Here is a 17,281-nt window from a genome sequence, read left to right as displayed (position 1 = left end):
TTTTGATAACTGCGTACTTCTGGTGACTGTACAGTTTGAAATACTATTTTTATCAAGTTTTATAAAATGCAGAATTTAGTTTTAGTTTTTTTAAGGCTATGTTGTCAGCACACAGAACACTTCATTGTTTTTTGGGAGAGGGACATAATGTCACCAATACAATGTCTCCGAAGCTGGACTGATGTGGGGGAAACACCTTTCCCTTCTAGTTTTGAGAGACTTCCTCTTGGCTCCCAGGAGGAGGGATTCCCTGACTTTGACACACATGGCTGTCTTGGCACAAAAGCCTTGTGGTATGGAAAAACAAATTCGTTTTTATGTCCTCTTCTCCCTTTCTATCTTTCAGCATAGACTTAACTCCCTTAAGCTCAGACATCTGTTCTGACCTGACCCCCAGTCCTTGGCTACCAGTGTGTCTGGCAATCTGGACTTTCCAGTGATGGCACTTGTCAAAAGAGTAGTGATTCCATTTCTAGATTGTGGATCTTCAGATAAATTCTGCCATTTTAATTTCACTTCCTGAATGTCAGGGTTGGCTTGTGAAAAGTTGTTAAACAACATGCTAAATGTGAAATGTCAACCCTCACTCTAAACTTCCCCTGTTCAGAGCATCAGATGAAGACTTTACTGGGTTTCATAGTGGCTCTCTGATTTTTGGTAGTCCATTGAAAAGAGAGTTTGAAAGTTGTTGTATACTGTTAATGATTGTCTGCCCATGTCCTGCCTGGAATACCATGATTGTTTATGGAAAGTATCTTTAATAAATCTGGATACGGTTTGGCTTGGAAAAAAAAGAATTGTTTCCTATTATTTTCTAATACTGATACAGTCATACCCGCCCTGTTTTTCTCTTTAATTAATTGAATTGAGCATCATACAGCTCACTTTTTAGTGAAGCTTTCAAGGCAAGAGTGCTGAAGGACTGCAGAGAACAGAAAGGTTAATGACAGGACAAGAGTTAAAGAGGGGTTAAGATTTAGAGAGGCATCAAGGAGTTGTTAAGATTTAGACAAGCAGCCTGGGCAACATGGCATGACCCTGTCTCTACAATATATAAAAAAAATTAGCATGGTGGTGCACATCTGTAGTCTTAGCTAATGGGGAGGCTCATGGGAGGACTGCTTGAGCCTCAGACGTTGAGTCTGCAGTAAGCCATGATTGTGCCACTGCACGCCAGCCTAGGTGACAGAGCAAGACTCTGTCTTTAAAAAAAAAAAAAATTAGGCAAATGGAGCTAACATTCGAGGCAGGAGAAAGAGAAACAGGAAAAGACATTAATGGGGGAATGAGTTTGATAATTGTAAAGATAGTAAGAAGACACCTTGACTTCCATTTAAATGGAAGAAATGTTTTCCAGTCAAGTAGCGAGGGATAAAATTTATTGAAGAAAAAGGGGCATCAACAAAAAACCTACAGCTAACATCATTTTCGTTGGTAAAAGAATGGATGCCTCCCCACCACCCTGCCAAGAGCAGCACGAGACAAAGATGTCTGCTCTTTCCATTTCTATTCAACATCTGTCCTAGCTAGAGATGCTAGCTAGGACAGCTAAATAAGAAAAAGAAATAAAAGACATTTGGGTTGTAAAGGAAGAAGTAAAAAATATCTCTATTTGCAAATGACATTATCTTGTACATAGAAAATTCCGAGAAATCCACCAAAAGGTTAGAACTAATGAATGAGTTCAGCAAGATTGCAAGATACAAGATCAATATACAAAAATCAATTTCAATTCTGTACATTAGCATAAAAAATCTAACAATGTAATTAAGTAAATTAATTACATTTTTATACAATTAATTTTTTGTAATTTTTATGTAATTAATGTAAATTAATGTATTTAATTTATAATAGATTAAAAAATAATAAAATACTTAGGAATAAATTTAACAAGTACAAGATTTACACATGGAAAATACAAAATGCCATTGAAAAGAATCAAAGCAAACCTAAGTAAATGAAAAGACACCTATGTTCATGAATTGGAAGACCTAATATTATTAAAATATCAATATTCCCAAACTAATCTACAGGTTCAGTGCATGCCTATCAAAATTTCAACTGGCTACTTTGCACAATAACAAGCAGATCCTAAAATTCATTGAAATGCAAGGGACTCAGAAGAGCCCAAGCAACCCTGAAAAAGAACAAAGTTGGAGGACTCAACATACTTTCTGATTTTAAAACTTTTCATGAAACTCCAATAACCAAGATGTGTAGCACTAGCATAAGGATGGACATACAAATAAATGGAATAGAAGGACTGCAGAGAACAGAAAGGCTAATGTCAGGACAAGAGTTAAGATTTAGACAGGCAGCAGCCTGGGCAACATGGCAAGACCCTGTCTTTATTTTGTCCAGAAGCAAACCTTTATATTTATGGCTAATTGGTTTTTGACAAGGGTACAAAAATTATTCAGTGGGAGGAAAGAATACTTTTTTTCAATAAAAAGTGTTGGGACAACTGGATCACAATAGGATAACAATAAAAAGAATGAAGTTGGACCTTTATATCACATGATATAAAAAATTAACACAAAATGTGTCATTGACCTTGACATAAGAAATAAAACTAAAAAAATTATTAGAATGAAAGAATAGGAGTAAATCTTTGTGGCTTTTCATTTATTAAATATGGCACCAAAAGCATAAGCAATAAAACAAGACATAGATAAATTGGACCTCATTAAATTAAAATTTTTGGTGTTTCAAAGGACTCTACCAAGAACAGGAAAAGACAGCTCACAAAATGGGAGCGAATATTTGCAAATTTATATCTGATTAAAGTCTAATCTCCAGAGTATATAAAGAACTCTTAAAATTAAACAATAGAAAGACAACCCAATTTTAAAATGGGCAAAAGATTTGAATAAACATTTCTCCAGAGAAGATATACAAATGGCATTCAAACACATTAAAAGATGTTCAACATTATCAGTCTTTAGAGTAATGCAAATCAAAACCACACATAGCAAGAATAAAGACAACAAGTGTTGACAAAGATGGAGAGAAACCGTGAAACCCTCATACTTTGCTGGTGGGAATGTGAAATGGTGCAGCCATTTTGTAAAATATAGTAATTTGGTAGTTGCTTAAAATGTTAAACATGGCTGGGCACAGTGGCTCAGGCCTGTAATCCCAGCATTTTGCAAGGCCGTGGCGGGTGGATTATGAGGTCAAGAGATCAAGACCACCCTGGTCAACATGGTAAAACCCCTTCTGTACTAAAAATACAAAAAATTAGCTGGGCATGGTGGCGGGTGCCTGTAATCCCAGCTACTTGGGAGGCTGAGGTAGGAGAATCATTTGAACCTGGGAGGCAGAGGTAGTAGTGAGCTGAGATTGTGCCACTGTACTCCTGAGATACTGTCTCATACAAAAAAAAAGTTAAGCATAAAATTGCCCTATTATCAAGCAATTCCATTCTTAGGTATAAACCCAAGAGAATTGAAAACATATGTCTGTATTAAAAACTTGCTCACAAATGTTCCTAGAAACATTATTCATAATAGTCGAAAAATGGAAACAACAAAAATATCCATTAATTGATGAATGCATGAACAAAATATGGTAAACCCATACAGTGGTATATTATTTGGCAATAAAAAGAAATGAAGCATTAATACATACACAACATGCACAAAACTTGAAAACAGGCTAAGTGAAAGAAGCCATATACAAAGAGCCACATATTGTCTTACTCCATTTATATGGAGTGTCCAGAATAGGTAAATCCATAGAGACACAAAGCAGACATGTGTTTTCCAGGGCTGGAGGAGGGATACATACAGAGTGACTGCTAATGATATGGATTTCATTTTGGAGGTGATGAAAATGTTCTAAACGAGATAGTGGTGATGGCTGTACAACTCTGTGAATATACTAAAAACCACTAAACTATGTTAAAAGGTCAATTTTTTTTTTTATATGGAGTTCTGCTCTTGTCCCCCCAGGCTGGAGTGCAGTGGAGCGATCTTGGCTCACTGCAACCTCCTTTTCCTGGGTTCAACCGATTCTCCTGCCTCAGCCTCCCAAAGTAGCTGGGATTATAGGTGCATGCCACCAGGCCCAGCTAATTTTTTGTATTTTTTTTTAGTAGAGATGAGGTTTCGCTGTGTTGGCAGGCTGGTCTTGAACTCCTGACCTCAGGTGATCCACTTGCCTTGGCCTCCCAAAGTGCTGGGATTACAGGCATGAGCCACCATGCCCAGCCAAAAAAGGTAAATTTTATGATACGTGGATTATCTGTTAATAAAACATAAAATGTAACTTGTAGAATGACATGATGGAAAACTGTACTTTGGAGAAAAATCACTGGGCTAGAGTAAGCAAAATGCTTCGGAGTCATATTATTAAGTTATAGTAACCAAAATGTAAGGTGACAAGGCCTGGGAAAGGTGCTGCTAAGCAGTAAAAGTGGAGAGCAAGTGGGGAAGAAAGGCCTAAATTACTGGAAGAGAAGATGAAGGAAGTGGAACTGAAAATGACTCCAAACTTATTAGAGTGGAAACTATGATTCCATTTACAGACATTTGTAAGCTGCAATTGAAGCTGGTTTTTGGTGGGAGGTGACAAATTCTGTTTTAAACATGTTTTTATAGTGATGACAGTACTTAGCAATAGTGTCTGGTAGTCACATAAAGAATCTTAACTGGAGCACAGGTTAGAGTGTCTGGAGATGCCAAATTAAGAGCATTTGCTTAGAAGGGGAAGTTTGAGCTCATGTGATAATCATGCAATACAACTGCGGATGGCGTGGAGAGGGAATTTGACTTATCAAGGTAGGCAGGAGCCCATTCTTCATGCCTCAGCATGAAGTTCTTTCTCTGTAGGAAATCCCTACCATAGCAGTCCATCCCTGGGCACTTCATGAACTCAAAGGCTGGGAAGGTGGCTTTCCCTGCCTGTACCTCAGACCTTCCTTCACCCCTCAGCTTCATACAATACCAAGTTAACTGACTCCTTCATCATTAAATATATGAGGCAGTATATTATACTGATTTTTTTTCTTTTTGCCCCTTTTTGGTAGCTGCTATAACATTCTAGCTAAAAGATAGTAATGGAATGATGCTGTTTTAGCCCAAATAGCTCCAGAAATAACAGTGGCAGGCATTTGGAATTCATTTAATATAAGCATGTTCTCCAAATTTTACTAGATCTATTTTTATGCATCTATTTAATATACGTTTTTTTGTTTTCCTCTCCAGGAAATTGACCATATGCAGGTACTTCTGGGAGGACTTAAAACTTTTTTTTTTTTTAACTTCCTTGGATTTCCAAATCCTTAATCTCCACTGATTAATTTTCTTTTCCTTTTCTTTTTTCTTTTTTTTTTTCTTTTGGAGATGGAGTCTCGCTCTGTTGCCCAGGCTGGAGTGCAGTGGCACAATCTCAGCTCACTGCAACCTCTGCCTCCTGGGTTCAAGTGATTCTCCTGCTTCAGCCTCTAGAGTAGCTGGGACTACAGGCACGTGCCACCATGCACAGCTAATTTTTATATTTTTAGGAGAAACAGGGTTTCACCATCTTGGCCAGGATGGTCTCAATCTCTTCATCTCATGATCTGCCCTCCTCGGCCTCCCAAAGTGCTGGGATTACAGGTGCGAGCCACCGCACCTGGTCCCCTAATTTTCTTTTCCATAGAAAATGTGATACAGTTTAAAGAAATTTGGAGAACGGATGAGTAAAAATTTTTGGAAGATACTCTGAATATTGACAATGACACAGATACTAAGTTTTAGGCTCAAAAATATCTAATTAGACAGTGAAGGGGTTTTTGACGCATCACATGATGCTTGCATAAAGTAGAGAATCTCAAATCATTATCAAATCCCCACTGATAATGTCAGAGATATTGATGCCAAATGATTGTGGGTTATTAGAGTGCCTAGGCTGGGTGTGAAGCAGTCCATAAATGTAATTAATGAGACAAACACCACAGGGGTGCTTTCTTTGCTTGAGTTATATTGGCAGTAGGAGAAGGTTGGGTTTTGTTTATTTTTTCTGTATGTGAGATGTAATCTGGAAATAGTCTTCAAGTACTTCTTTTCTTAGCCAGTTTTAAACATAGACTAACCAAATTATCTACTGCATCCCAACTATTTTTTAGCGGTAAGTAACTGAGTCTAAAGCAGTGTAGCTGACTTTGTGAACAATAAGGTGAAGACCTGGTCATGATGGGACAGACTTCAGTGAGCAGTTTCAGGAGGGGTCAACCATGCTAACAGCCCAGATTCTCTAATCCTAGCCAAAGTGCTCCTACTAACTTGACTAAAGGGCCATAGTAAAGGGAGAAAAGCTCAGAAGTAGAGACCGTGGTTCAAGATCTCATTCTCATAATTTACTAGTAGTGAGGCTTTGGGCAGCATGTTTCCCAAAAGTTATCTCCAGGCCAGGTGTGTTAGCCCATGCCCGTAAACCCAGCACTTTGGGAGGCTAAGGCAGATGGATCACCTGAGGTCAGGAGTTCGAGACCAGCCTGGCCAACATGGCAAAACCCTGTCTCTACTAAAGATACAAAGAAGTTAGCTGGGTATGGTGGCTGGCTCCTGTGATCCCAGCTACTCCAGAGGCTGAGGCAGGAGAATCACTTGAACCTGGGAAGTGGAGGTTGCAGTGAGCCGAGATTGTGCCATTTTACTCCAGAGTCTGTCTCAAAAAAAAAAAAGTTATCTCCATATACTCTCTCAGTGTTTTCCTACACACCATTCAGTCCACACTCATCTAATTTCTATCAGCACCACTTAATGACATTGATTCTTTCAAGGTCACTAGTAATCTCTAAAGCCAGATGACACTTCTTCATTGTCAGCTTTCTTAAACTCTCAGCAGCATCCCAGACAGGTTACCACTGTCCTTCTTAAAACATGACACAGTTTTCAGTTTTTCTGTTCTTCTCTGGATGTTCTTTCTTGATCTTTCTTATGATTCTATTCACAGAAATTTGTTAGCTGTAATTAAAGTTGGTTTTGGAGGAAGGTAATTCCTATCCAACCTGAAAATACTAAGCATCTCAAGGATAAATCCTGGGATTGCATTATGTTTTACTCACTCTCTCCCTTGGTGACCTCATATGTTCTCATGACTTTCAACATCAACTACAATCTATATGCCAGTAAGTTCCAAATCATCACCATATGCTAGAGTCTCTCATGAACCCAAGATGCATATATGCAACTGCTATTGACATCCCCTTAGATGTCAAATAGAAATCTCAGATTTAATGAAACACTTGATTTTCTCTGCCAAACCTGGTCCTTCCCCACACCAACCGAAAAACTGGTAGTCTTCCTTGATTCCTATCTTTCTCTCATTACCTGTATCCAATTATTCACTGAATCCTGGTTAGTTTTATCTAAAAAATACATCTCAAGTCCATTTCTCACAATCTTCATTGATTTCACCAAGTTTCAAGCCACAAGCATCCTCTTACCTGGACCACTGCAATAGCCTGTAACAGGTTGCCTTGCCTTACCTTTATGGCACTTCAACCCATTTTTGACACAGAAAGAAGAGTTACCTTGTTTTAACTTACTGATTTTTGAAGATTTGTAAACATACAACTGGACAGAGAGTAGCATGAATTCCCACATTCCCACGTACCTATCACTGAGCTGTAACAGTAATCGATTCATTCATTACAGTTTGTTTCATCAGTAACTCTGTCTTCCTGCCTCCTCTAGTACTTTGACGTGAATCCCAAACATCATGTCATTTTACCCCTAAATTTTTTTTTTGAGATGGAATCTTGCTGTGTCACCCAGGCTGGAGTACAATGATTTGGTCTTGTCTCACCCAAACATCATGTCATTTTACCCCTAAATTTTTTTTTTTGAGATGGAGTCTTGCTCTGTCACCCGGGCTGGAGTACAATGGTGTGGTCCTGGCTCACTGCAACCTCCGCCTCCCAGGTTCAAACGATTCTTCTGCCTCAGCCTCCCAAGTGGTTGGGACTACAGGTGCCCACCACCACATCTGGCTAATTCTGGCATTTTTAGTAGAGATGGGGTTTCACTATGTTGGCCAGGCTGGTTTGAACTCCTGACCTCGTGATCCACCCACCTTGGCCTCCTAAAGTCCTGGGATTACAGATGTGGGCCACCACGCCCGGTCACCCCTAAATATTTTAATATATATCTCTAAAATATACGGATTCTTTTTCTTTAAATGTAATCACAAGACCATTAACACATCTTAAATATTAATAATTTCTAAACATCATGAAATATCCAAAAAGTATATTTCTGAATACTGTGTAATTTTCATGATTCATAATGTTTTATAGTTACTTTGTTTGAATCAAGATCTCAATAAAGTGCATGTATTGCCATTGGTTGATATGTCTTTGAATCTCTTTTAAGATATGGAGTTCGCCAGGCACGGTGGCTCACACCTATAATCCCAGCACTTTGGGAGGCCAAGGCAGGTAGATCATGAGGTCAGGAGTCTAAGACCAACCTGGCCAACATGGTGAAACTCCGTTTCTACTAAAGATACAAAAAATTAGCTAGGCGTGGTAGCATGTGCCTGTAATCCCAGCTACTAGGGAGGCTGAGGCAGGAGGATCACTTGAACCTGGGAGGCGGAGGTTGCAGTGAGCCAAGATCGCACCATTGCACTCCAGCCTGGGCAACAGGGCAAGACTCTGTCTCAAAAAAATATATATATATACGGAGTTTTTCTTTGGGTGATTTCTTACTTGCTTGCCTTTTTCCCTTTGCATTTTATTTGATGAAGAAATCAGATTGTTTTGTCCAGTTATATAGATTTTTTTTTTCCAGGGTGGGGAGATAGAGTCTTGCTCTGTCGCCCAGGCTGGAGTACAGTGGCGCGATCTCTCCTTTCTGCAACCTCCACCTCCTGGATTCAAGAAATTCTCTTGCCTCAGCCTCCTGAGTAGCTGAGACTACAGGTGCATGCTGCCACGCCCAGCTAATTTTTTTGTATTTTTAGTAGAGATTGGGTTTTACCATGTTGCCCAGTCTGGTTTGAACTCCTGAACTCAGGCATTCTGTCCGCCTCATCTTCCCAAAGTGCTAAGATTACAGACATGAGCCACAGGGCCCGGCCTATATAGGTCTTTTTTTGTGGTTAATATAACATTCCTTCATGTAAAAACCACTAAAGTGGCTCTGAAGGTTGTAATGTTTTCTTCCATCAGAAATCATGCGTCTGATTGTATGTCCCTTTGTAATGTTAGTAGTCATTATGCTAAATACTTAAATCTATTAATTCATTAAGGGTTGCAAAATAGGGATATTTTGTCAATCCTTAATTTATTAGCAGCAATACTTGTATAAGGGAGGACCTTTACTTGGTTTTTACTTTTTAGGTTACCTAGTGGTAAAGCTTGTAAAGGCATAGGTTTACCTTTTAAAAATGTAGACTGGATCGTGCCTTTGTCCTGCAGAAATTCTTCCTGTGGCATCTTCATTAACCCAGTGAAATGTGTAGCCTATATATCCTGCACGATTTAGCTCTAACATGATCTTTGTCATCATGTTCCATCACTACTAGTAAACTAGGAGAATGAGCTTAAATTTCAGTTAAATAAAAACTTGAAGTTTATTAAAATGTATGGAAAAGTTCAAGCCCTTTGCTTCCCTAGACTTTTTGCTCTCACTGTTCCCTCTGCCTGTCCACTCTTCCTTCACATTTTGCCTAGTTGGCCCCTTCTTGACCTATATGCTGAAATGTCATCTCTGCACAAAGGCCTTCTCTGACCTCGTCACTTAAAGGGCCTGCTCTCCCCTATCAATCATAGCTCCTGTTTAATTCCTTTATAGAATCCAACAGAAACTCTAACTATGTTTTTCAATGTATTTATTAATCATTTTCCATCAAGAGTGCTAGCTTTGTGAAAGCAGGGATCTTTCCCATCCCATACGCCACTGAATACCAGGGTACACGCAGGACAGTATCTAGCATATAGTGAGTGCTTTACTTTTTCTGAATGAACACCACAAACTTGCTGTCCCCACATATCCTCATCTATATGAATGGCATGCAGGGAGGAGCTAGGTAACTACAGAATTCCTTGCAGGTTGGCCATGTTTTTCTCTGAGGACATAGAGATGAGGATACAGATCATCCAACACAATGCTTCCTGAATTCTTTGTGTTGTAGTTCCTTGAGCAAATGATGCTTGTTACGGGGCAGGCCACTGAGGCTGATAAGAAGCTCCCAACCCAGGACCCAGGCCTGGCCCAGGACCTGAGAGAGGAGCTGGTCTGGAAATTGATCAGAAGGCCACAGGAGTTTGGATAGGGAGAACACTTCTGGAGTCACAGGGGGGAGAGTGCAGTGAGCTTATAGATTTAGGGCAGGAAATTCTTTGGAGTGTGTATTTTGAGGGCTCCCTAATTTTTATGATCCTCAAGGACTCAAAGGACTGGGATTTCCTGAGTCTCCACAGGGTTCTGAAATCCCCCTATGCCCTCAAAATTCCCTTGCTTCAGGAAATCCCACCAATTTAAGAATTATTTCAAAGCATTCTCCTTTTACAATGTAAACACTCTGGGCATGGTTGAGAAGATTATTCACATGTGTGTGAATTAGTTTAACCAGGCTGCTTTCATCCTAAAATCTGAGGTATCAATGTTTTGTTTAGCTTGAGAGAGTCAATAGAGAAGGGGACAATTTTAGAGTTTGGGTACTCTTGTGGGCTGGAGGAGGACAGGCTTCCTCAGCACAGTGGACCGCTGGGGTAGGCAAGGATGGCTGGGGCACCCCAGGGGTAGAGACAGTGGACCAGGCCAACTAGTCCCAAGGTTTTCAATTCGTTTCCCTCATGCTGGAGGTTCTGGGTTTTTACTCAGGATCACTTCAATTAACCTGATGTTTATCACCAGTGTAGAGGGTACAGACCAGACCCAGAATAGAGTTTCTGCCAGGTATATATAGATTCACTGAAGTCAGCAGCCATACACAGAGAGGCCAGACTGCACCAACAGCAGAAAGGCGATGGCAGTGTGCTCACAACATGGCACAGCCTCATCCAGTCATGCCCGGGGCAGCTTCCACTTACCCAGAAATGTTCCCAGGACTACTGCTGCCTCCTCTCATCCCAGGGACCCGATGAGAAGAGACTGGACTTTAGAAAAGACAAGGCCTCAGGAAGGAGATGAACCCAAGCACCAAGCTCTTGCCTGATTGCAAAGCAAGTTTTCCTCCTTCTCCTAGACCTGCTCCCTCATCCTGATAAACTCCCCTGCCACCTCCTGCCCATGCCTATCATAGGAGCTTAATCCCTGCTGAAGCAGGAGGACTTGGAGAAGCTTTCTTGGAGAGATGTTAAGGCAGCCACAATATTAAAGGATTTGTAGGCATGTAGAGTTATATGCTTGGTAAACCCTGGCAAGCTCTAATTTTTATAGCTTGAAACTTGCTTGGGGCTTTATTCTTTGGTGTATTGAGATGACATGATGAGTTGGTCCTTACATTTCTAACGTTCTTATAATAGTGACCCAGTTGCATTATTGTTCAAAGCAATATCTTAGCTTTCTTTGATAACAGAGATCCAAGACAATGCAGTAAAAAAAAAAAGTCATAAGACATTTAAACTACCACCAAAAAAATCATTTTATGGAATTTTAGATGATAAGAAAACCAATCTAGACTCTCCCTCAATGCAAGAAGCTCTACTCTTTACATGCAATGGGCTTCGGCATGTCCCATCTACACTTGAACAATTTCAGGAGTGGGGATCACAACTACTTATTCCCTTGCATTGACATTTTTCTGTCTTACTTTCCTGGAGTCAGAATCTGATGATAAATTATCATTAGTCTTTGTTTCCCCTCCACAACTGCAAAGACAGAGTTAGTTTACTCCGTCTATTTGTTATTTGTTAATAACTAACAAATACATGTTGTTAGTTATCATATATCTCTGAATTCTTGTCTTCCCTAGTGTATACATTCTACAGTTCTCCCAAATGTTTCTGTTCTCCTAGGAAGAAGTATCAGCATCCCCTCCTCCCCAAGCCTACTCCAAGCTAATCTCATCATTTTTGTCCTTGGCACCTCCTTTTTTCCCTTTCTAGGAACTTTGCTCCGTCTCCTGTTTTCCCTTAGCTTCATCCTACAAATACGCCCATTCTACTGTCTATTCAACATTGCTTACCGGCTCCAAGAGAGAGTCTCATCTCCCAATTTCCTGTCACCATCAAATTTATGGAAAGAGTCCTGCATGGTCATTGCCCCCAGTTTCTCCTCACTCCCTGTGGCAATTTATCTGCCTTCTTTCTCCTCAGCTTTATAGGAATCTATCTTTGAAGGATAGTAATGTCTTTGAAATGACCTTTTATCAGTCTGTAGGCTTCTCTACCCTCTGTAGCATATAGTATTAATGCTGCTCCTCCTTCTGCCTTGACATCTTCCTTAGACTCCCAGATGTAGAGGTCTCCTGGTTATCTTCCTATTTCCTTAAATAACCTTGTCTATCATTTCCTCTTTTATTCTTTGGCTTCTATAAAAACAAAACAAAATAACCTTCCTTAAGATAATATCCTTAGACCACTTTTCTTTCCACTGTTCCCTCTTCCATGGCAAATTTACCTGATTTTGTGGTTTTATTTATTATTCTAACAGAGAAAACCTTGAACCTCCAACTTAACCATGACTTATCTCTATAGTTCCATTTCAAGCTCCTGCTGAATATCTCCATTTGAATATCCACATGCCACTTCAAACTCATGATATCACAAACTTAATTTCTTCCCAAAGCTATTTGTTCTCTGGAATTCCTAATTTTGTTGAGGACATTACCTTAACCTCAGTCAGCCAAGTTCTAGATCTACAAGTCACTTTGAAGTTCTCTTTTCTCCACAATTTCCATCTACTTTCTTGAGAGTCTCTTGCATTTGCCCCCTCCTGTCTACTTCCATTGTCTCTTTTTTTTTTTTTTTTTTTGAGACAGAGTCTCACTCTGTCACTCAGGCTGGAGTGCAGTTGTGTGATCTCAACTCACTGCAACCTCTGCCTACCAGTTCAAGTGATTCTCGTGCCTCAGCCTCTCAAGCAGCTGGGACTACAGGCACGCACCACCATGCCTGGCTTTGTTTTTGTTTGTTTGTTTGTTTTGTTTTTGAGACAGAGTCTGACTTCATTGCCCAGGCTGGAGTGCAGTGGTGCGGTCTTGACTCACTGCAACCTCTGCCTCCCGGGTTCAAGCGGTTCTCCTGTCTCAGCCTCCCCAATAGCTGGGATGACAGGCACCTGCCACCACACCCAGCTAATTTTTTGTATTTTTAGTAGAGACAGGGTCTCACCATGCTGACCAGGCTGGTCTCGGCCTCATGATCCTAGTAGAGACAGGGTTTCACCATGTTGGCCATGCTGGTCTTGAATTCTTGATCTCAAGTGATTCACCCACCTTGGCCTCACAAAGTGCTGGGATTACAGGCATGAGCCATCGTGCCTTGCCTGGCCATCCCTTCTTAGTTCAGGCCCTTTTAACCTCTTGCTGAACTGTCTTGATAGTACAATTCGCATATTCATTTCCCACTTTCAACCTACCGTATCTACGCCTGCCAGATTGTGGTAGAATTGAATCTTATGTGAAGTGTAAGTACTGAAGTATTTGAGTCATTGTTTATGAAGAAAATCTCATACAATCAACATTACCCTTGAAAATGCCTTATATTGTCTATAAAGTAGAATCTACAGACATACTGCTTCTCAGTAAGTTCAACACTGCTAATTTTTCCTGCACTTTTGGAACAGATTACTTTTCTTTTGGTTGAACACCAGATGAAGTCATCTGCTTGGTTTTAGGGGTGGTGTCGTATGAAAAATATGTATCTTTAAACACCAGAATCACATTCAACACTAGTCTATTTGAGTTCATATTAGTTACTCATGATTGTGATCCAAATCTACTGGAATATCTAAAAGCACAGCTCTGATCGTCATTATTTCTATGCTAAAAAACCATTAGTGACTCCATTGCCTATTGAGAAGGCCCATTTCTTTAACATGGCACTTTAAACTGTTCACTATCTGATGTCAGCCCTCCTTTCTCACCCAGCTTATGCTCCAGAATGGAATGCCTGGGATTCCCCGTGCCCACTCTGCACATGCCAGTCTCCATCCACTTTCTCTCACAATGGCCTTGAATGCTTTCCCCTTACTTCCCATCTGTGCTGGGCTTAGCCACTCTTCACAGGTCAACTCACATGCTGCCTCCTCTAAGATTCCTTCACAGAGTCTTGTGTCCTCACCCAGCCTGGCCAAAATCATAATTCCCTCCTCTGAACTGCAGTAGCTCTCATTTGTACTGTGTTTATGGCAAGTATCATTTTCTACCTAGAATTGTCATTTCTGTTCATCTTTTACAAGACTATAAACACCATCAGGGAAGGGGCAATGCTTGAGTCTTCTTCATAGTTATGCATACACCACCATTTCCAGCTTCAAGCACTCAGTACTCAACAGATTTCAATGAAAAAATAAATTAAATAATATAGCTTCCCGTCTCCTCCCCATGCAGAATGTGCTCTAATTTGGCAGTGTCCAAGAACTTGGGACCCAGTGCTCTAGAAAGAACAGCAAACTCTTCCTAATCACAGCGGTGCCTCCATCAGGCAATGAATAAACTCAACGGGAAGGGGGATGGGTAAAACATTATATGCAAATAGTTGCACTCTGCTCCTTCTTAAAGAGCAAAATAAACACGATTTTAAAAAAAGACAATGGAAGTTAACAATGCAATGGCCTTTTCACAGAAGGCTTCAGGAAATGCCACGTTCTGTTATTGGGGATGGAGACATTTTGTTCCCATTGTGTAGAAAGAGACTGATGAGGTCTCTTAAGCAATCTCACAGACCTACTGTTTTGAAGCATGAGAACATTTTTCTGTGAATCTCAGATTCAGTGGAACTTTAACTTTGTGGCGAGAAAAATCCTAGTTTCCCTCTTGCCCCATCTCTCGCCCAATAAACACAGGATGTTTTACCTCGGGAACTCAAAGCTGCAGGGGAGCTCAGATGCCAAGGGCCGACTCGAGGGTATAACAGCCCCTTGAATCTTTTCTGAATCATACTCCACACTCCATAAACACAAATCTACCTCCACTCAAACGAGCAGGAAGATTTTTAAGGAAGGTCTGGGAGTTGGGGAGGATTTAAATGTGAGCCTATTTGACATCTTTCAAGGGATGGGGTCTCTATCTTCATTATGGACATGCAAAAAATGTACTCTGCCCCAGTGACAGACAGAGGGAGTTTGACAGTGAATTTACACCCATAGTGTTGACTTTAGACTGATCAGGGAAAATGACTGCCCTGCACCCTTGTAAAATCTTAATGTTCCGTGAGAAGTGCACCACACTGTCTGATGTACAGTGTTTAGGTTTGTCTTGACTTTATTAAATCATGGAAAGCGGCTCCTATGAGGGAAGTGTGTATTTTTTTCTTTTTTTTTAATTTCCTGCACGATTACTCAGGTGGCTTTTCCTGTTTCTTCTCCCCCTCCTGGACTCGGGTCCTTAATTACTATTGCAGAGAACTGGAAGGATGCCTGCTCTCCCTGCGCGGTCTTCTCTGCTCGGCCTCCAGGCTCCTCGCCCCCACCCTTTTCTCCCTCTAGCCCCGCCTCCTCCGCGCACCCCGTGGCCAGCAGCTAGACAGCTGTGTTCAATCAGAAACCACTTACAACTCCAGAAGATTCAAAGGGGAAACTTCGGCGTGAAGTGCGGCTCCGCTCCGGCTCCCTCCAGCTTTCTTTCCTTCCCTGAATCCGAGGCGCGGATCTTCCTCGCCCCACCGCCCTAGTTTTTTCAGGAGCTCGCCAGTGCACCTCTAGGGTGTCCGCTCGTGCTGGGAGGTGCCCTCCAGCCGGGTAATGGGGGGCAGCGAGGCACCGTAGGAGTGGCGAGGCGGCGCCCAGGGTGGCACTGCCCCGGAACGGGGCGCTGGGTGCGCGCGGGCGGGTCCCCGCGCGGGCTCCCCCGCTGCCGCAGCTGCAAGCGCGCCACGCCACCGAGCCTCCTGCAGCAATGGCTCGTCCGTGAAACGCGAGCCACGGCTGCTCCTTTTAGGAGTGCCTGCATCCTCTGTTTAGGCTTCGCAACTGTCCTGGGTGAAAATGGCTGTCTAGACTAAAATGTGGCAGAAGGGACCAAGCAGTGGATATTGAGCCTGTGAAACCAACTCTTAAGCTCCGAGACCTGGGGGACTGAGAGCCCTGCTCTGAAAAGTGCATCATGAATTCTGGAGTTGCCATGAAATACGGAAACGACTCCTCGGCCGAGCTGAGTGAGGTAAGAAGAAACAGCTGAGGTCGGGAGCTAGGGTTTCTCGGGCATTTGCTCTTCCACAAATCCCCCTCCTCTCGACTTCCCCACAGCCCCACACCCCATCCCCCTGTGCTCCCAGTCTGGAGGCAGCGCAATTGAAGATTAATAGATTTTCTGATTCTCGTTTTAACTTGTAGTGCTACTCAGGAAATGACCTGAGCTGGCTCGATATTTTAGTCTGAAATGAGTGGCTTAAAAAAGAAACAACCTCTCACCAAGCCGCGAGGCGTTTTACTCGCGACAGTCTGCATCCCCTGTTCCTTCCCACCCGCTTCCACTAATTTATATACACCATTTTATTTCCCTGGTCGGTAAAATACACGGACATTCCAGCTGAGTTTAAGCCGACGGTAACTACTTTGGTGGGGCTGCGGTGGTGGTGGTGAGGAGGACTCATTGGATTATTTCATCTCCCACTTGGCTCCCACGTGCGACGCGTTTGGCTAAGCTCAGGCAAGGTGGTCTCTTCCCTCGGGGAAGATGAATGACCCGCGCTGGGGAGGGATCTGGGGAGGCAGCACTTCAAAGCCACTTTAGAACTTTATTTCCTGCCCGGGTCTGGACTCCTGAGTCTTTGAGGCAAGCGTATTTGCAATTCCTGGGCTCCCACTGTAACCTATCCTCTTGAGTGTTAGAGGCCAGCTTTGAAATTAAAGCTACATCAAACACTATGCAAATATATGAGCGTTAAGATGCTCAAAGCCACCTTTTTTTCATGACTTTAGGGATGCCTCGGGCACACCCCCAAAGCTTTGAATACCTGAAAAGTGGTGCTGAGAAGCCCGTATAACTGAGTGCTCAAAAGAAAAGGAAGTCTGTGTGTTTAGTGTCTACAGCTAGAGGCTTGGTGTCTGTGGGTTTCCCTCTTGGTGCCATCAATGAGCCATTTATGGGCAGAAGTAGCCTAAGTAGTCTGTGTTTCTTGAGTATGGCTGAAGAGAGGAAAACAGTGTAAAAGCAGCCGGAAGGCAGATAATGGTGATGT

At 41.8% G+C, this 17,281-nt stretch overlaps 1 protein-coding gene across 2 annotated transcripts in view; it reads left to right on the top strand.

Moving 5' to 3' along the window:
• The window catches only part of MCC (MCC regulator of WNT signaling pathway), a 461,802-nt gene that overhangs the window by 175,565 nt on the left and 268,956 nt on the right, over window positions 1-17,281 (top strand). The window contains exon 1 of one of the 2 annotated variants that reach the window (XM_012470095.3): window positions 16,025-16,260. The exons of the other annotated variant lie outside the window; for it this stretch is intronic. Coding sequence (XP_012325518.1) covers window positions 16,204-16,260 — 57 coding nt within the window. The 5' untranslated portion in view covers window positions 16,025-16,203. Of the gene's footprint in view, window positions 1-16,024; window positions 16,261-17,281 lie in introns of those variants that run through there. 2 annotated transcript variants of the gene reach the window in all.

The sequence above is a fragment of the Aotus nancymaae genome, unplaced genomic scaffold, assembly GCF_030222135.1.
Source record: "Aotus nancymaae isolate 86718 unplaced genomic scaffold, 86718_ANA_hifiasm-v0.15.2.pri h1tg000014l, whole genome shotgun sequence".
NCBI classification, from domain to species: domain Eukaryota; kingdom Metazoa; phylum Chordata; class Mammalia; order Primates; family Aotidae; genus Aotus; species Aotus nancymaae.
This window is presented reverse-complemented; position numbering and strand designations above follow the sequence as displayed.